The 20,880-nt window shown below is 33.4% G+C and overlaps 1 protein-coding gene across 1 annotated transcript in view; it reads right to left on the bottom strand.

Annotated features, from left to right (window-relative positions):
• The window catches only part of cd109 (CD109 molecule), a 44,488-nt gene that overhangs the window by 13,099 nt on the left and 10,509 nt on the right, over positions 1-20,880 (bottom strand). Inside the window, exons 9-26 of the mRNA XM_059355854.1 lie at positions 20,577-20,724; positions 19,871-19,980; positions 19,041-19,289; positions 18,126-18,227; positions 17,909-17,971; positions 16,751-16,924; positions 15,197-15,349; positions 13,750-13,833; positions 12,423-12,489; positions 12,214-12,328; positions 10,528-10,645; positions 9,487-9,600; positions 7,930-8,139; positions 6,629-6,773; positions 4,993-5,169; positions 3,038-3,119; positions 2,436-2,664; positions 517-688 (exon numbers count right to left, since the gene is read on the bottom strand). Of these exons, the coding sequence (XP_059211837.1) occupies positions 517-688; positions 2,436-2,664; positions 3,038-3,119; positions 4,993-5,169; positions 6,629-6,773; positions 7,930-8,139; positions 9,487-9,600; positions 10,528-10,645; positions 12,214-12,328; positions 12,423-12,489; positions 13,750-13,833; positions 15,197-15,349; positions 16,751-16,924; positions 17,909-17,971; positions 18,126-18,227; positions 19,041-19,289; positions 19,871-19,980; positions 20,577-20,724 (2,512 nt within the window). The remainder of the gene's footprint in view (positions 1-516; positions 689-2,435; positions 2,665-3,037; positions 3,120-4,992; positions 5,170-6,628; positions 6,774-7,929; positions 8,140-9,486; positions 9,601-10,527; positions 10,646-12,213; positions 12,329-12,422; positions 12,490-13,749; positions 13,834-15,196; positions 15,350-16,750; positions 16,925-17,908; positions 17,972-18,125; positions 18,228-19,040; positions 19,290-19,870; positions 19,981-20,576; positions 20,725-20,880) is intronic.

The raw sequence follows: 20,880 nt of genomic DNA, 5'->3' as shown, positions 1-20,880 counted from the left end.
GAGCTCAGAAACACAGGAAACACACAGGAAACACACAGAAACACACAGGAAACACACAGAAACACACAGGAAACACACAGAAACACACAGGAAACGTTATAACTTACTTTAGATCAGGGGTCTCAAAGTCAAATTACCTGGGGGCCGCTGGAGGCAGTATCAAAATGACCAAAAAAAGACCCAAAATGACTGAAAAAACACTAAATTACTTTAAAAAAAGACCCCAACTGACCAAAAAAGACACAAGAATACTAAAGAAAAGACACAATGACAGAAAAAAAGACTAAATTACTTAAGAAATACACAAAATGACCAAAAAAGACAAAATTATTTGAAAAAATACACAAAATTACTACAAACACACAAAGACAGACACACACACACAGATGCTGACATACACACAAACACACACACACTCACAGACACACACTCACACACACACACACACACACACACAAACACGCACACACACACACACACAGACACACACACACACACACACAGGTGTGGTCCCACCTCTGATCTGGGCTCGTCCAATCAGGTTGCTGATGGCCGAGTCGGCGCTGGCGCTGCCTGACAGAGCGAGGGCGTAGCAGATGAGGCTGAGGCTGTAGTTACTGGACACGCCGTCAGTCAGACGAGACTCCAGGAACAGCTGAGCAGCAGACGCCTGGGAGGCGTACTGAGCCTGACAGACAAGGAGCAGGGCAGCACAGACACATGAGACAAGACACAAACTTTGAGCCTGATTCCATTTTAAATGACATTAATAAATGACGAAATCAATGAATAAATAAGTAAATAAATGTAGAAATAAAAAAAAATATATCAATGAATAAATGCAAAAAATAATTAGAAATTCTTTATTTTCTCTCATTTATTCCATTATTTATTTGGGTACTTTTCTGGGTTTATTTATTGATATATTTCTATATTTTCATTACCTATATAATTAAATACAAAACTACCTAAATAAATATTTTTTGCATTTATATGGAATATTTATATATATTTTTTATTTATTTATTTAATTAATTTAATGTAATTAATTTTTTTAATTTTAATTTATTTCTACATTTTCCTAAAAGTTCATTTAAAAAATACAGAAATACATAAATAAATAATAAAATAAATGTAAAAATATAGAACTTCCATTTATTTATTGCATTTACTGTTTTTTTTATACATTTTAATATTTATTCATACATTTATTTGTTTATTTATCTATTTATTTATTTATCCATTAATTTCTACATTTTCATTAAATAAATAAATACAGAAATACCTAAGTAAATGATAAAATATATGTAAAAATATAAAATGTACATTCATTTTTTCGCATTTATTTATATGTATTTTAATTATTTCTACATGTCCATTTAATAAATGCAGAAATACCTAAATAGATAATAAAATAAATGGAAAAATATAATATATGCATTTACTGTTTTTATACATGTTATTATTATTTCTACATTTATTCATTAATTTATTTATCAATTTATTTCTACATTTCATTAAATAAATAAATGAATACAGAAATACCTAAATAAAAAATAAAATTTAAAAATATAGAATATCCATTTTTATATTTTTTATTCATATCTATATTTATTAATCCATTTATTCTATGTATTACATCTAAAGAAATACCTGAGTTAATAATAAAATAAATAGAAAAGTATACAATTTCCATTTATTTTTTGCATTGAATTAGTTTTTATTATTATAATTATTTTTATTTCTACATTTATTCCTTTATTAATCTATTTATTTATTCCATAAGTTCTATGATGTCATGTTTCTTCCATCACACCGTCAGAAGCCTCTTGATGAATTAAATCAGGGGTCTCAAACTCGCGGCCCGTGGGCCAATTTCGGCCCTCGTGACGATATTTTGTGGCCCCGACCTTGATATGAAAGTTTAATGTGAGTTTTATATGAATGGCACTTACTGTTTTTGTCATTTTGTGCCTTTTTTAAATAACTTTGTGTCTTTTGGGGTAATTTTGTGTCTTTTTTAAATCATTTTTTGTCTTTTTTTTAATAATTTTGTGTCTTTTTTGGTAATTTTGTATCTTTTTTGGGTCATTTTGTCTTTTTTAAAATATTTTTTTGTCTTTTTTTGGGTCATTTTGTCTTTTTTTAAATAATTTTTTGTCTTTTTTGGGTCATTTTGTCTTTTTTAAAATATTTTTTTTGTCTTTTTTGGTCATTTTGTGTCTTTTTTAAGTAATTTATTCATTTTTCTGTCATTTTGTGTCTTTTTTGTAATTTTGTGGCTTTTTTAAATAATTTTGTGTCTTTTTTTGGTCATTTTGTGTCTTTTTTTAGTCATTTTGTGTCTTTTTTTGGTCATAGTGATCCTGCCTCCAGTGGCCCCCAGGTGATTTTAGTATGAGACCCCTGGATTAAACTCTGTGTGAGTGTCTCACCTGGACCTGGCTGTCCTCCAGCAGGCCGATGAGGACGAAGGCGGTGAGGGAGGCGGGTCCGTCCAGACCTCCCTGCAGCTCCGTGTGGATGACCCGGCCCACCTCCAGGAATCTCCCGTCGGCGCCCTGCTGCGCTCCGAGCCAGGCCGCCGCCCCGTGCAGCACGCCGGGGTCGATGCTGATGAAGGGCCGCGCCTGCAGGAAGCAGCGCAGCACGAAGGCAGAGAGCCTGCAGACAGAGAGGCATCATCAGGTTAGACACAAAATTACCAAAAAAAGACACAAAATTACCCAAAAAAGACAAAATTACCAAAAAAAGACACAAAATGACAAAAAAAGACACAAAATGACCCAAAAAAGATACAAAATGACAAAAAAAGACACAAAATTACCAAAAAAGACACAAAATTACCCAAAAAAGACACAAAATTATTTTAAAAAAGACAAAATTATTAAAAACAAGACACGAAATGACAAAAAAAGACACAAAATTACCCAAAAAAAGCCAAAATGACCAAAAAAGACACAAAATTATTTTAAAAAGACACAAAATTACTCCTGCTCCTCCTGTTGCTGCATGTGGGAAGTAGTTTATAACTGACCAGGTGCTGCCGGAGGCGTCTTGCTCCCCGAAGGCGCTGAAGGAGCCGTCTCCTCTCTGATAGGTCAGCTCACGCTCATAACCTGCAGAGAAATTATTATTATTATTATTATTATTAAAAACACCAGAGAGACCAGATTCTCAGTGTGAGCACAGATATGGAGCAAAATGACAAACATGGAGACAAAAAAAAACAAAAATAAAGAAACATATATCTCCCAAAATCTTATTATTTCACTTAATAGACTGTTTTGCAATGTTGAAGTACTTGTGCTTTATTTTATTTTTTTCATTTTATGTTACTTTGTACTTCTACTCCACTACATTTAAGAAATAAATGAATGATTACATAAATAGATTTAGAAATAATAAAAATAAAATAGATAAATAAATGCAAAAAACCCCAAATTGAATTAAAATTATGTCTACATTTATTCATGTATTTATTACTTACTCATTTATGTCTACCTAAATACAAAATAAAATTAGTATAAAAATATAGATTATCCATCTATTTTTTAGCATTTTCTGTATTTATATATCTTTTATTTATCTAAACATTTACGCTTTTATTTATCTATTTTTTTAATTTATCATTTATTTCTACATTTTCATTAAATATATACAGAAAAAAAAAATAAAATAAAATAAAGTAAAAATATAAAATTTGCATTAATTTTTTTGCATTTACTGTATTTATATATTTACATATATATAATTCATTTATTTCTACATTTGTTCCTTTAATAATCCATTTTTAGAATTTATTTATTATTTATTTAATAAATATATTTCCTTTTTTTTTCGCATTTACTGTAATTATAGTTTTATTTATTTATTCCTACATTTATTCCTTTATTTATCCATCAAATTATTATCGAGAATGGATAAAAAAAAAATTGTAAATTTATAATTGATGTTTTCTACCTGTTGTATCAAATTTTGATACATGCATTACTTTTTGCATATATTTATTTTTTATTTTATTTATATCTACATTTATTCCTGTATTTCTGTATTTTTTTACTTATTTATTTATGTCTACATTTCCATTAAATAAATAAATACATTGATATTGAAATATAAGAAAAAATGTATATTATTTTAACTGGAAATATAAATTAGAGACATTTCTGTGCAAAAAAAATCAGCAGATTTATGAATGATTTCTGCCTGCAGTGACTGGATCGTCCACCAGGGGGCAGAAGACACTAATAATGTGGAGGACTTGGAGGCTGCAGGAAGTTTGTGTATCATGTTTGTGAGCACGACTTAAAAAAACCTTCAGCAGCATGTTTCCTGCTGTCAGCTCAACTCTAAAGTTTTGGCTTTTACACAAGTTTCCATGTCACATTTAGTGCATCAACTCTTTTTCAGCAAAGGTAAAAAAACACCTCGACCAAGTGTAGTAACATGGTTTTCCTTTTTTTGCAGATATTTTTCAAATTTTGCAGTGTGCGATTCAACATTTTTGATGCAATCAAATCTATTTACTGTTGTTCTTGAGTGATTATTGGGTATTTTTTGTGTTTTTACCTGTGTTTTTTGTAATTTTTTCCATTTTTTTGTTTTTTTTTGTAATTTTTTATGTGTTTTTTTGTAATTTTTATGTTATGCTTTTGTGTTTCTTGGGTGTTTTTTATGTATGTTTTTTGTGTGTTTTTTTATTTGTGTTTTTTGTAATTTTGTGTGTGGTTTTTTTGTGTTTGTGTTTGTTTTTTTGCGTTTCAAAATGTTGATCCAGTTAGTCAAAATGACAAAATAATAATGAGGTGTGGCTGAGCTGAAAAAGATGACACCATCATTATTTAAGTTGCATATACAGGCAAAAGAAAAAGGAATGAAAAAGAAAAAGAGTCAAAAACCAACAAAATAGCCCCAAACTCCAAAGAGTTAACTCCAGTTTTGTGTGGCTGATGTGGTGATCAGCTGTGGTGAACGTGTTGCCGTGGTTACCGCTGGTCATGTACTCGGTGGCGGTGGCGGTGGTCTGCTGGTCGGCCTGGCCCGCCGCCGTCAGATACTGCAGCACGTAGATGTTGGGGGCGAAGTTGATCATGTTCTGCTCCCCGCAGCCGTACGGCATCTGGATCAGAGCGTCCAGGCCGCCGATGGACGGGCCGATGATGTCACCTGCGTCGCCACGGCAACAAGGAGAAAGAATCAATCCACCCAGTGATATAAAAAGTTGTTGTTTTTAATGGTCGAATGCCCTTTTAATGTATTTGTTTGTGATAAAAACTGAATAGTATACAATTCAAACATCTTTCAGCATGATTTTTATTATTATTTTTTTTATTTCATGTGTTTGTCCAGGTGTAAACTATTTTTATTTCTTCTTTTAACACAGAGACGGCAGTACGAAGGTCAATAAATGACAAAAGTAGAAATAAATGAATGTATATAAGAATATATATATATATATATATATATATATATATATATAAATGGAAATTTTATATTTTTTTATATATTTCATATGATAAAAGTGGAAATAAATGAATGTATAAAGAAGAATATATATATATATATATATATATATATATATATATATATATATAAATGGACATTTTATATTTTTTATATATTTTCTATGACAAAAGTAGAAATAAATTAATGTATATAAGAATACATAAATGGATATTTTATATTTTTTAATGTATTTCATATTTATTTGGATATTTATTTTATTCATGTATTCCTACATTTTCATTTAATAAATAAAAAAATACATAAATACCTAAATAAATAATACAATACATGTAGAGTTATTGAAGTTCTATTTATTTATATCTACATTTATTCATTTATTTATATATTTTGATTAAATAAAAAAAATACATAAATACTGAATAAAATGAATGTAAAACTATATAGCATTTACTGTATTTATAAAAAAAAAAGTATTTCTACATTTATTCCTTTTTTTATTTTTTTATTTCCACATTTTCATTAAATAAATACATAAACACCTAAATGATAGAATTCCCACTTTAGACTGTGTTATTTAAACTTTTACTAAGATAAAATAACTTCTTCCACCACTGTTTTTATCTTATTAAGTTAATTTTAAGTGTGTGTTATTCTGTTCATATGTAAAATCACCAAACTAAGATGTAAAAATTACCTTTTAAAAAAAAAAAACTAAAAAAAGCTGTAAAATTACCCCAAAAAATGTAAAATCATCATGAAAAAAGGTGTAAAATTACAGAAAGGTGTAAAATTACCCAAAAGAGGCCTAAAATTATCCCAAAAAATATGTAAAATTACCACAAAAACCTGTAAAATTACCAAACAAAAGCTGTAAAATGACCCAAAAGAGATCTAAATTATCTCCAAAAAATATGTAAAATCACCAAAATAGGATGTAGAAATTACCTCTTTTTAAAAAAAAATTAGCTCAAAAAAGCTGTAAAATTGCCCAAAAAAAAGCTGTAAATGACCAAAAAAGATGTAAAATGATCCCAAAAAGCTGTAAAATTATCCAAAAGAGTGTGTGAGATATTCTGGTTGTAATTTTCAAATAGAAAATGACTTAATTAATCAATAATTAGTGACTCAAAGCTATTCTTTTGTGTTTGTGTAAACGTACCGACGGCCGTCACTGAAGCTCTCTCGCTGCCCGGCACAACGTCTGGAGGGAAGGTGAACGAGATTTCTTTAGTGATGAACGAGTCGGATGGAGAAGAAAGTTCAAACAGAATCGAGGAGGAGGAGAGCTTCTCCAGTCCTTCAGCCTGCAGAGGAAACCACATCACTTTCAGTTTAAACCTCCAGACTGGACGAATCCAGATTATACCACCAGTTTATTCTATTTTAAAGCTTATTGGAAGACCACAGTATGTCAGGTTGGGGAACTGTGTTTCTGGGACATTAATGAGCAGCACAGGGGCTCCACAAGGCACTGTTCTGGCTCCACTCCTGTTCACCTGTTGTTGTTTTTTTTAAATTACCCCAAAAAGCTGTAAAATTACCAAAAAAAATGTGAAATTACCCAAAAGAGATCTAAAATTATCCCCCAAACATATGTAAAATCACCAAAATAAGATGTAAAAATTACAATTTTTAAAATTTAAATTACCTCAAAAAAGATGTAAAATTGCAAAGGAAAAGCTGTAAAATTATCCCAAAAAATCTGTAAAATTACAAAAAGCTATAAAATTACCCCCCCCCCCCCCCCAAAAAAAAGCTGTAAAATTACCAAAAAAGCTGTAAAATTTCCAAAAAAGCTGTGGAATTACCCAAAAGAGATCTAAAATTATCCCCAAAAAATATGTAAAATCACCAAAATAAGATGTAAAAATGTTAATTACCTCAAAAAATATGCAAAATCACCACAAAAAAGATGTAAAATTACCAAAAAGCTCTAAAATTACCTTTTTTTAAAATTAAGAATATTAAGAATATTTTTTGGCAAAAAAAAAGCTGTAAAATTAACAAAAAAAGCTGTAAAATTAAAAAGAAAAAAACCTGTAAAATTACCCGAAAAAAGAGATCTAAAATTATCCCCCAAAAATATGTAAAATCACCAAAATAAGATGTAAAAATTACTTTAAAAAAAAAAATTAAGAATATCAAAAAAATATGTAAAATTACCCAAATAAAAGCTGTAAAATTACCAAAAAAGCTGTAAAATTACCCAAAAGAGATCTAAAATTATCATCAAACAATATGTTAAATCACCAAAAAAAGATGTAAAATTATCCCCCCAAAAAAAAAGATCCTTCTCTCCTATTATTATTATTATTATTATTATTCTCTCCTACAGCCATCAGGGTGTCTCATTCTTCCAGATATTCTACCAGACTAACTGAATTTCCCCTCGGGGATGAATAAAGTAATATTGATTTAGATGTTTTGATGTGATTGAACCGTCCCCTGTGTGTGTTTCACCTTGACCAGCACGGTCCGGCGGACGTGGTCGGACGCCGCCGCCGACTCGGCCATCACAGAGAAGTGTATCTCCCCGAGGAGCATCGGGAGGATGGGGAAGTGGACCGAGGCTCCTCTCTGACTCTCCACCAACACCTGACGGGACGGCTTCTTGAAATAACCCGAGAAGACGAACTGGAAGGCTTCGCTCTCCGCCACCGTCACCGTGACCTGAGAGCAGCAGCAGAATCCACCCAGATCACGTTAAACAGCACAAAGACTCAGAGGAAGCTCATTGTTGTGACCAAATATCAGATTCAAACACAGGTTCTAACCCTCTGAGGAGCCAGGTTTATCTGTTTAGAAATGTAAAGGTTAAGCAGAACCGTGTTTTTGTTGATCGTGTCCTCAGAGGGACAGCAGAGACGTTAAAAGCATTGATGCAACATTAGATTATAGCAACCTGACGCCTAAAACAACCATAATAACCCTGTGAACCACATTCACTGCACAGATTAATGTAACACAACACTGACTGACTTCTACTGTCTATTGTCTACACAGAGGAATATAAATAATCACACTTATGGGCTGTTTCAGGGTGGGTTTTTTGAATTTTACTCTCTGTGTTCTTGTATTTTACTGCAATATATAAACTCTATAAATCTCTCAGTTCTGCAGCTCTGTGGAATCAGCACAATCATGGCTAGAAGTGGACACAACTCAAACATGTTTTTGTGCAGAATAACACAGTTAGAATGACAGAAATCATGGAAAAAAGAAAATTGAAATGAATAAAATGGAATTTATATATTAACACGTTTCCAAGTGCCCACAAGTGTCACAAAAGTTGTTTAAAAAAAGTTTAAATTACCAAAAAAAAGACAAAAATATCCCCCAAAAAAGATGTAAAATATGAAAAAGACACAACATGAAAAAAAAAATATAATATGACCAAAAACAATTCTCCACATATTATACATATTGAAGTAAGTCATGTTTCCAGCCTCTCCTGTCCTCTCCTCTCAGCTCTGTGTAAACAGCCTCTCCTGTCCTCTCCTCTCAGCTGTGTGTAAACAGCCTCTCCTGTCCTCTCCTCTCAGCTCTGTGTAAACAGCCTCTCTTGTCCTCTCCTCTCCTCTCAGAATTTAATGTTTTTAACAGGATCTGGTTTATTTTTAATAACACATGGAGAATAAAGACATTCTGACACCAATATCAACATTGGAGCTTCAATTTGGTCACTTTTATCACGGCAACCTTCATAATCTATGATCCGTTCAAGGACTGTCGGAAAGCTCAAATTCTGACAATAATGCCTGTTTTTACAGTTTTATTCCTACAATAAACTGTATTTTTGGCGATCCTTCACAGGAAACATACTAAAACCCACCATCGGGTTAATTTAGAGATTTCCAACAACTAACTGGAGGTGAATACTTATACTGATACTTATAAACGGTGGAAGAAAACTGACTTCTGACTGATCCAGGCCTTTTCCCTTTACAGTATGAAACCTTGTGTTAAAACCAGTTTCTGTGTGTCTCCTCCTCGCTCTGCTGTGAGGAGCAGACTGACCTGCAGGTCCTGAGGGAGGTAGTTGAAGAGGAGGACCTCCAGCAGCAGCTCCTCTCCTCGGATGATGCAGGCCGGCACATTCAGGGACAGGAAGAAGTCCTGGGACACTGTGAGCTGAGGGAGGGTCACAGGGACACTTATATAAGATTATTACATACTGAAAAATAAAAAATAAAAAGTTATTTTCCTGAAATTTACTTTATTATTTTACAGGGTTTTCTTGGGGTTTTTTGTACATTAAGTACAAATGCAATAAAAAAAAGGTACATTACTTTTATTACAAATATTAACCATTAAAAATCTGTAAATTAATATAATGGGATTTTAGACATTTTTTTTTACAGTATTACTATATTGCTTAATGGTCTTGAATGTTCAATTACAGTAAATTCTATGTTTAAAAAAATACACATTGTAATGCTGAATGTAAAACTTTTCTGTTTTCTTACATCAAATCTTTAAATTCAATGTAAAAAAAAAACCTGTAAAAGTTTCCGAACAATTACTGTCATATTAGAATAAAACAAAATATTTGTATTTTATTTTTAATTTTATTTAGTTTCTATTTTTTTAAATCCAGATATTTACTGTATATTATCTTTTTTCTTTTTTTTTTAATTATCCAAAAACTACTTTTTTTAAAAACTATATACACACTAAGTGTTTGGCAACTTTTGCTACCAGACTTTTTACTGTTTTTTTTTTTTACAATTACAATTACAATATACAACACTCATACGACTACCAAATAAATTCCTATTATTACAACTGCTTAATATAAGTCAGTTCTACCAAATCACATTCTATAAATATCCATATCATGGCTGCTGTTACTTTAAATAATGATTTGGGGAATTCAAAGAGTTAAAAGTGCTTGAAACTGAAACATTAATCAGTTAAAATAATACTATAACAATAGTAGAATGATTCACATGTCAAAGATAAAAGGTTATAAACGAGGAGATAAATATTAGGTTGACAAAGGTTCCTCACCAGGTTGTTATGACTATTATTTTGTCATTTTTACGAGAAGTTAAATACCTGAGCAGAGTGATCTACGAGGCCCAAGCCGAGGTTCTCGGACATGACGAAGGCCGAGGCCACCCAGGTGGTGATGCTGTCTGGGACGGTCAGAGGAATCTGAGCTGACGTCGAATTACTGCAGAAAAAACAGATAAAAAACACAATAAACATATAGAATAAATAACTTTATGTCAGACGAAGTGTCAGTTAAGTCTGCAGTTTACTTCAAATGTGTTCTGTTTACAACTTCAGAATGGGGACCAAGAAAATGGGCTGTAAGTAAATAATAATAATAATAATAATACATTTTATTTATAGGTGCCTTTCTTTCACTCAAGGTAACCGTACAGTGACAACAACAACAACAAAACAACAACTAATGAATAACAAATAATAATTGAACAATTTAGTAAACAGAATGGGGATGTAATATCACATTTTTAGGTATGATATGCCAGTTTAAAATTTAAAAAGTTGTTTTAAATAAATAAATAATAAATAAGAATGTAAGTTTGTTTATTGTCCCCAAAACATGTTGCTTGCAGCTGCATATTTAGTTTTTAGTTTCAGTGTCTTTGCTTGAAAGGTGAGAAAATGTAAAAACAAAAAAAATCTGGTGATGCATTTACTACGTCAAATCTAAAAAGTTTCTCTCCTGTGTTTATGGAAGAGGAACCAGTGAAATGAAGGTTTTGCCTGACAATAATAAACACTATGAATATAATTTTAATAGTAATTTTGTTCACAAGAGGCTGGAGTTCACCAATAAAACTCAATAAAACTAAAAGCATCAGTAATTGTACATAACTTTACTAACACACAAGCATAAAATATGCACCTTTTGTTTAGAGTTCATGGAGAAATTATAAACTCACCTGGAAGAAAATGTGAATTATTTTAGTCCTATTTAGAACATGAGTTTGTGGTGCACAGCAGCCTCTTGTGGCCAAAATGGGTATTACAACAACAACCATTTAAATATATAAAAATACAACAAATATAAAAGTACAACAAATATTAGTAATATTTTTTTCACCCAAAAAAAGAAACAAGAAAGAAAAGAAAGAAGATTATCTTGGCAAAACCAAATAAAAAATAAAAAAATCTGTTTTTAAGTTTTAGATGGAAATCGAACTGTTTAAACAATGAGCTGAAATTAATGGATAAACATTGAAAGACTGTATAGTTTAAATAGCCGCTAAAAAGACGAATAAACCATTTTAAGCCATTTTAACTTCAGGATAAATTAAACCTCCTAGTTTGCTTGTTGAGTTTTGAAAGAATAAAAAGTGGCATCATCTGCATATAGATGCACTTTACAGTCTATCACACATCTACTGAACCCAAACGAGCTGTTTCTGGGCTTTTTTTTTGCTCTTTTTACATTTTACTCACTGTTGCTTTGTATTTCACTGCAAAATTTAATTAAATATATGTAATCTTTAAGTCCTGCAGCTCTATGGAATCAGCACAATAATAGCTAGAAGTGGGAACAACTCACAGTTAGAATGAATAAATGATTAAAAAAAGTCTAAAATCAGACACATTTTGCTACCTAGTTAGTAATTTTCTTTTTTTGTGGACGTTTCTTTCTACAACCTCCACACCAACATACAGTAAACTGTCCTATAGTTTCCCCTTTTAACTTGACTAAAACAGAAGAAAAGGCACCAAATTCAGTGTCTTGTGTGTCTGAAGCATTACCCTGTGACGGTGTCCATCCATATCCAGGTCTCTGGGAAGAACCAGCGTTCCCGTGGCTCCGGTTTCTGCTCCATTTGTGAACCGCCTGCCATGTCAAACACAAGCATTTCCTCTACTGTTGAGAATAGAAATTTAAGGTTTTATCAGCATCTTGAAGTCACAAACGTCACAGTCAAAACGTCTTGATTACTGTCCGTTTTAAAACTCACGCAATTGATTCCACGGATTGCGCATCACATGTAAATTGGCATCAGTCAGAGCAACGAGATCACAAGCCTGCACAGAGAAATGGAAGACTTCACTCAACATCTAACTAGAAACCAAAAACAATTGTAGTATAAGACTACCCCTCCCCTTTTCATTGAGGTCCAGTAACTCATCTAGTGCTCAAAAGCTTGGGCTCACCCAGAAACTGTCTGTGTTGTTTTCCATGAAAAACAAACTGTTTTATTCATGAAATGAGTTACAAAATGAATTGAAGATATAGTAAAGATATTGACAAGGGCAGAAAAAATCAATTTAACCTGTACAAATCTCTAACTTTACCTCTAGATAGTCTGCTAGCCTGAGGAAGGATCATTTTATTTCAGTTTCCAGCTGTGCTAACATGATGCTCAGGTCTTTTAATGATCAATGAGCCTTTCAACAGTATAAACGTGGATTAACACAATGTGCCACTGGAGCACAGGACAATATATATATATAATATAATAGATATTTCAAAAGAAAATTAGCCGTTTCCAGCTTTAATAGTCATTTACAACATTAAGCAACATTAAGCAACCTCCGTGTCTGAGCAGGGAGGCAAATCAGAAAGTGCCTTAAGCTGCAGAAGCATTTGGGTCCATTCATTTCAATGCAAAATGAGAAAACTTCTCACTTGATTTATTATCTCAGAAATGTTTTTCAGGACAACACTATGGTCTCAATCACTAGTAAAAAATCTTCTTCAAGACAATTTCATGTTAATAGTTCTAATAATGGCCGCATTTAGAAGAAAATAGAAGATAAAGAATTGTATGATTTGGGGCGGGGCTACCTTTGATTGACAGGTCACTAACAGGCGAGCCGTCATCAGGAGAGAAGAAGAACAATGCGTATCCACGGCAACGTGTCAATAAAGTTATATATAACGTTATATAGATATAAAAAAAGGACGTTTAGCGATTTCACTTAACGACTGTATTTGAATGTCTTGTTCATTAAAAAGTCTAGAATGTATGTCTGTTATTTCAATTTGCTTTTCTTTCAAAATAAAAGGAAATTTCTAAGTGACCCACAACTTTTGAGTGGTAGTGTATATGAAATAGGCAGTGATTTGATTTTTTTTCTTCTAGTAGACAGACTTTGATGAATCTTTGTCATGCCTCATTTAATATTTCCCCGCAAAATAAAGCGTTTCCACCAACCAGATCCTTAAAAAACAATAAATGATGCACCTCTCAGCTAAACTAGGAAGTATCGAATGAGTCGGCTGAGAACAGTTAGTTATTCTTCTGGTTGAACAAACACACACGTGTCTCTGGGGAGGCTAACCTTGAAGACAGAGTACGGATCTCCCATAAACACCATCATCTCGTCAGAGTCGGCCTCGTCGTTCTTCATCATCTCTTTCAGCACCTGTGAAGGAAACACCAACACCAACACATCTCACAAAGAGCAACAAAACCAGGACACGTTAAGAACACTTATTGTTGGAAACCTGTTTCACCAAACTGGGATAGAAACAGACTGAAACAATGCTGGGGCGGGGCGGTGGACTGGGTTTCATAAAAATAGCTGCAGGGGATGTTAGGAGACATATGGGTGGACAGGTAACGGGAACATATTAAACCAGAGAGGACCCTGGGGAGTTACAGACGCATTCACAGATCACAGGAGGGATTGTTGTTAAAGACAAAGCAGGCATTGTGACAAGAACTGTCTTTAGAAAACAGAAAACATGTGACTAAAGATGTTTATCTTTGACTGGAGGTCAGACTGAAGTCATATCGAGCTGCTTCACTTGTTTCCAAAGTCGCACAAAAAAACGAATCGACCGAGGCAGCGAGGGACCAACAACTCCCACGTTCAGTGAGGCAAAATTACTGTTTTTGTCAATGGAGTCTGGTGGTTTTGAAGACACGGAGAAAACAACTTCAGGTCTTCCTGTGTAAACTCAAACTATCCCTTTATTAGTGAAATAAAGACATAGTCATTGGAATATAGACATGTGTACAGGATGTATTAGGGAGTCTACTTGTAATCTTTGTGCAATGGAGCAACGTGCAACAAACATTCTAGCACTTTATCACATGCACTTTTTTCAAACCTTGGCGTATAGCAATGTGAATAAACCTTTTTTAAACATTTTTCACTTTTGTTCTGGCAATAATTTTGGCTGTGTTGCTGCAAATGGCATGATTTTTGGAAGAAGGTTTTTTTTTCTTGATACATTTTTAAATTCAAATTTCATTTTTTCTAATGGGACTATAATAATACACTGTACAAATTTATTACCCTTTCAGACCCTTCGGGCAGAAAATGACGCCTCCAAAAACGCACCACTCAAAAATGACCCGCTTCACTGAACCCCTTAGATAAAGCAACTTAATTTATTTTTAAAACCCAAATCTATTTTACATGAAGAAAAAATGTGTCATTTATCACAAATATCAAGGTTTTCCCTCTTTATAGAGGAGAAAAACTGGATTTAATCAGTGGAATCCATTAAATTTTAATCCAACACACTTGTCATAATTGGTTCACTGTTTTACTAAAATAGTGGTTTATTTTTTTTACCCCGTTGGTGTACCGATTTCATGAAAATATGAACAAAGGCAATGTTTGACTTTTTCTCATGTTGGGGTCATTCGAGAAAAAGCCATTGAATTTAAAGTTGAAAAAAGATCATTAAGGGAGTTTCCTCTGCAGTTAAACATAGTGGTGGGGTCATTTTTTACCCCTAAGACAACAAAAGGGTTGAACAAGGAGTTACACTCACCATTTCTTTTGTGATGTCATTGTTTGACCCGTTCCCCTTGGTCGCCTTGTCGACCACCAGGATCCAGACCACCGAGCCGGGCTCCGCCACATCCACCCTGAGAGTGACCTCCTCAGCTGGCTTCCTCACGGTGCCGCTCCATCTCAGAGACACCTGTCAATCATAACCCACTATTAAACAAACACACACACTAAAATTGCATGTTGCACCATGGTGTCACCAGTGGGAAAATAAACATTGTCTGGCAACATTTAGCAGCTTTTGGAGCTAGTGTTAGTGGCTTTTATTGGAAAAGAGTTGGCATCAAAGACCTCAGGAGGTCTTCTGCTGTTACCTAGCTACTTAGAATGATTGTGATTGATTGATTGATTGATTGATTTTATTTGACCATTCTTGATATAAAAAATATGAAACAGCAACCTGTGTCATACGTAATATAAATGGATAAAAAATAGTCAGGGATGACACAATAAAGCCCTAAGGCTTATTTCCATTGTGGTCCCTATAAGGTATAAGTGCCGCTCAACAACGTTGATAAAGTAGAAATTATGACAAGATTTAGAACAGCTTTAACAGTACATGTACATGTTGGAGTTATGAAAGAGTCCCTGAAAACTAAAACTAAAACGACCAAACCAATCGAATATTATCAGTTCAAGTTGTATTAGAAAATTAACAATATATATGATTAATATTGTGATATCACATATACTGAGAGATTTGATGATGGCTATGAGGGTACTTCAGACCAAAAAGGTAAGAAATCACTAGCATAGGTGGTGCATGCTGGTGTTTGTTTTATTTTAATATCAGCGTACCAAAAATGCTGGATGGTAAAAGGATATGAAGTGGTGATTTCGCGAGTGAAGAGACCTGACAAAAACCCTGTGAATGAGCGTATTTACTTATTTTCAATGTAATGTCTTCTTGGTTTGTCTTATTTTGTACAATCACAAAAATTCCTCCGATACTGCCGAAAATGCTAGCATCGGTATCGGCGAATATGGAGTCCAGGCACCGATCCGAGCACATGGATGTGTTAGCAGAGTCCACCACAGAATTTACAAGAAGACTGTCAAAATAAGACGCCTTAAATAGAACATAGAAGAACCCTTATTCTCCTTTACAATAATTCTCTAAAATATGCAATGATTAAGATGGAACAGTGGCAAAAAGGTTCTCTGGGGGGTATGGTTTATTTATTTAAGTTGCTGTTGCACTGCTGTTTTGTATACTGTTTTATTTAAAAATAAATGTAAAAATAAATGGCTTGAATCTGCTGTATTTATTCATGGTTTACAAAGGGTTTAACCTGAGCCAGGCCTTACCACAATGTTAATCATATCACAGTCATGCAGGTATAGTATTATATTTTTTTTTATAACATACTGGTATCGGATCGGTACTTGGTATCAGCCGATACCCACAGCACAAGATTCAGAATCGTATTGGAAAAATGGTATCGGAAAATCTCTAACTAAAACATTATTTAAATAATCACTCTGTCCTTGTTTAAGCGTGCAAAAAGCTCCTGAGCATGAAATAATGAAGGACCTTGTTTGGTAACGTATGGGCGATGGGCAGCTCCATGAAGTCGTTGACGATCTCTCCGTTGGGATGCACGCAGTAGACGACGACGCAGGCCAGAGGAGCCCAGCTGCTCTCTGGGACCAGAGTTAAACCACCGGAGCTCCTCCCAGCAGAAACCACCTGACCTCTGGACTTCACCTGCACACACAACACAAACATGTCACTAATTATTACAGGGAGTTTATCATTAACCCTGTGGAGTGTCCAAAAGCTCCAAATAATCCAGACTTGTTGACTCCATCCAGACTAGAAAACAAAGCAGCGTGGAGCCCTACTGTAAATTTACCTCTAAAGTTCTGGCTGTAAACTCCATGAGGCCAGTTTCAGTTTGATGATGATATACCAAGTAAAACTGGAGACAAGCTCAAATAGATTTAGTATCAAATGATAGAACTGGATGGAACCCTCTTATATGTTAGATTTGACACCTTTGTTCACATTTGCAGCATTTACATTTTTTTTTATTAAGGATGATAGTGTTTTGAAAGTAAAAAAAGATTCAAAATTACATTTTATGTTGGACTAAAGCACTAAAAAAGACACAAAATGACAAAAAAAAAAAGACACAAAACAACCAAAAAGACACAAAATGACTAAAAAAAGACAAAATGACAAAAAAGACACAAAATGACACAAACGACCAAAAAAAAGACACAAAATGACTAAAAAAAGACACAAAATGATTAAAAAAGGACCCAAAAAGACAATCAAATTCTCAGATAATTGAACACAATATAAATTAATTAAACAATATATTAATTAATTTAAGCTTTGAGTACCTTATAGCTGCATTATTGTGTGTGGGTTGTATTTTTTTGGCCACTAGGGGGCAGAAAAGCTCCAAAACAAGAAGCCAGACATATTGTGACTTTTGAAAGTTGTACAAAAACAAACCACAAACAAATGGCTTTAAATTCTATACAGTTATACAATTAAGTGTAAAAGCACAACCCAATTAAGGATTTTTTTTTTAAATTATGCAAATCTACACTAGGTAATGTGATTTTATTCTACAGTTTCGCAGAATAAAAAACACTCTAAATGAAAGTCTCAGATGATTTAACAACATGTAAATCATTAAACACAATATATTACATAATAAAGCTTTTAATATTTACTCACCACGTAGTGGATCTCAGTCATTGGAAAATTCCTCTCAATTTGCAGCATGACAGGTACACCAACCTGAGGAAAAACAAAATTGGGATTTATCATGTTTATTGACGTCATTGAAGTAAATGCACATCCTGTTTTTACTGCGGTTGGCCGACAGTTTTTCCAGCAATGCTACCAGTGTGACAAACATGTAACTATGTTCCTTGGGTTCCTGATTTTTTACCTCGCAGGGTCCGGAGGGCTTCCTGATCTGCACGTAGGAGTGACTGGGTGAAGTGTATTGTCTAAAGAGGTCTAGACGTTTATAGCTGTCCTCCAAATGAGCCTGAAAACAAACAAACATGAAAAAAAACAACAGATAAATACACAAAAAAGTCTTTCTAACCTTCTCTTCAATGGTCATGAATGTTGGGGGAAAAATAGATCTCCACATATTCTACTTATTGAACTATTTTCAATATAAGTATATAAGTTTCCAGCCTTTCTTGTCCTCTCCCCTCTGCTCTGTGTAAACAGATTTTCAGTGAATATGTGTCGCGTGACCGTTGGTCTCAGCAGAAGTAGAATAAAAAGTAGAATAAAGAGATTCTGACACAAATATCAACATTTTAACACAAGTTTTGGTCCCTTTTTATTACGGAAACTTTAGTAATTGACGATCTGTTCAAGGACTGTCGTAAAGTTAAAAATCTGACGATAATGCCAGTCTTTACAGTTTCTTTCTGTGATAACTGGTGCATATTTGGCAATCTTTTAAAGAAAACATACTTTTCATATCCACCGGACATGAAATACAGACAATGTAGCCGCAAATGTCAACAAAACGGAGACGTTGGAATACTTCTGCCAATAAAAAATCGACGCCATTGTTTTATTTTACAAGTCTGTAATATCTGAATGATAGATAAAGAAAATACCTGTGTAATTTGGTAAAAAATACAACTGACTTATTTACGATTGGTCATGTTATTCTTCATAGATCTTGAATTATATGTTTACCTGTCAGCTGGTTGAAACACTATCAATAGGTCTTGCTCGTAAGTGATCCAAAATTATAAAACGAGATGCTCCATACATAGACTGAGTTTACAGTCAGGTTAAAGGACATTTTTTTCTTTTGATGAACAGATCATCTTACCTCGATTATGAGTTCTTCAGTGTCATCGTTGAGTGGGAAGTTGAGGGGGATGAGTCCGTCTGCAGGGATGTGAAACATTTCTTCTCTATCGTCTCCCGGACTGAGAGTCGACGTCTCAGGTGAGGCCGTCGCTTTTTGACGAAGAGGCATTATTTCTTCAGAATTTCTTTTCTGCTTCACGGTGACCGTAAGCATCTTGTACTGATCCGTCATAGACAGCGGCTGGTTGTTGTACGTACATATTTTCAGCTACAAAATAAAGTGTAGAAAATTGAGTAAATGCTCTTTGAATGGAATCCTGTATGTACAGTCATGGAAAAAATGATTAGACCACCATTGTTTTCTTCAATTTCTTGTTCATTTTAATGCCTGGTACAACTAAAGGTACATTTGTCTGGACAAATATAATGATAACAACAAAAATAACTGATAAGAGTTTAATTTAAGAGCTGAAATCTAGACATTTAACATGGTTTTATTGATAATAACCAAAGTCATTATCAAGAAAACCATGGAGAATGACTGTATGAATATAAAGAGTGTACAGTGTGCAATAAGAAGTTACTGTTCTTGGGTATAAGTACTCGTAAGTTTACACTTTTTGTTCTTTGTCATGAGAACTAGTCGTGTTCAATTAAGGTGTCGTGTATTATAGAATATTTTATCAATGCAAATTAATTAGCTAATTTACACCCATAGACCAAACACAACAATAAACAGAGATTTTACTCAATAAAGTAGATTATATTTAATAAATAATTATAAAAAATCAAGCAATCAAAGAGATTTTAATTACTTGAGACTGAGAAAGAGATTTAAAGTTTCCTCACCGTGGCCGTGAAGTTCAGAGAGGGCTTTAATATTTCAGAATAGTCTTCAAAGGAAATGTTGTACCTGGAGTTTGCCACCATCACCTTCGCCGTGCTGTTATATGTGAGGCCTGAAGCATAAAGATCATCAATATAAATTAATAAACAGACTCCACTGCAGTGTAGAGCAACTCTAGTTATCACTAACGATGATTTAAAAACGCTGACTCGACTTAAGCTAACGAGCTAGCCAGTTAGCAGTTGTCTGTTAAGGAGCAGATAGTTAGCTTGCTAGTCCGGTTGCTAACGGTATATAAATTAAAGTTATTATTATTATTATTGATAATAAATTCCGTTGGTTAAAACACACACATTTTTACTTTTTACTCAATACGTAGACCAGAGTTTGTAACCAGATTAAACTTCAAATAATTTCTCGACTTTCACTTTTCCCGATTTGCTTTAAAAAAAAAAAGTCACATGTAATTTATTTTAGCTGTACTTTTAAGTCTACTTTTATTATTTTATCTTTACTTGTTGATGTTTCACTTGCATTTTAATTCACTAGCTGTGATCTTGATTATCTTTATGTTGCCCTGTTTTTGAGGCAAAGTTTCTATGTAGAAAGTAAAATCTCAATACTGAGGACATGATCTCGGTGTCCTCGCCAATCTATAAATACAAAGTGCCATAGATTTAGTACCGCCTGGAGGTGAGAAGAGATTACCTGTGAGGTATTCAGTCACATTTACCATGACGGTCACTTCTTCATTCATGTAGTCATAATTATAGTCGTACATATCTGCAGATCTTTTGCTCATTTCGTGGAAGTAGTAGTCCGGGAAGTCGAACCGGAAGTCTTCGGTTCCGTTGATCTAAAAATCAAAGCAAGGGTATTTGTGAAATGATTGATTGGTTTGTTAAAAAAAACTGTGAAAATAATGATAAATGTCTTTCTTAGATTTTAAAAACCTTGTTTAGTCTCACAGTCCAAAAGCTCTCTAAAGTATTTTAACAACACAAATAAGTAA

The sequence above is a fragment of the Centropristis striata genome, chromosome 18 (genome assembly GCF_030273125.1).
Source record: "Centropristis striata isolate RG_2023a ecotype Rhode Island chromosome 18, C.striata_1.0, whole genome shotgun sequence".
Classification (NCBI taxonomy): domain Eukaryota; kingdom Metazoa; phylum Chordata; class Actinopteri; order Perciformes; family Serranidae; genus Centropristis; species Centropristis striata.
This window is presented reverse-complemented; position numbering and strand designations above follow the sequence as displayed.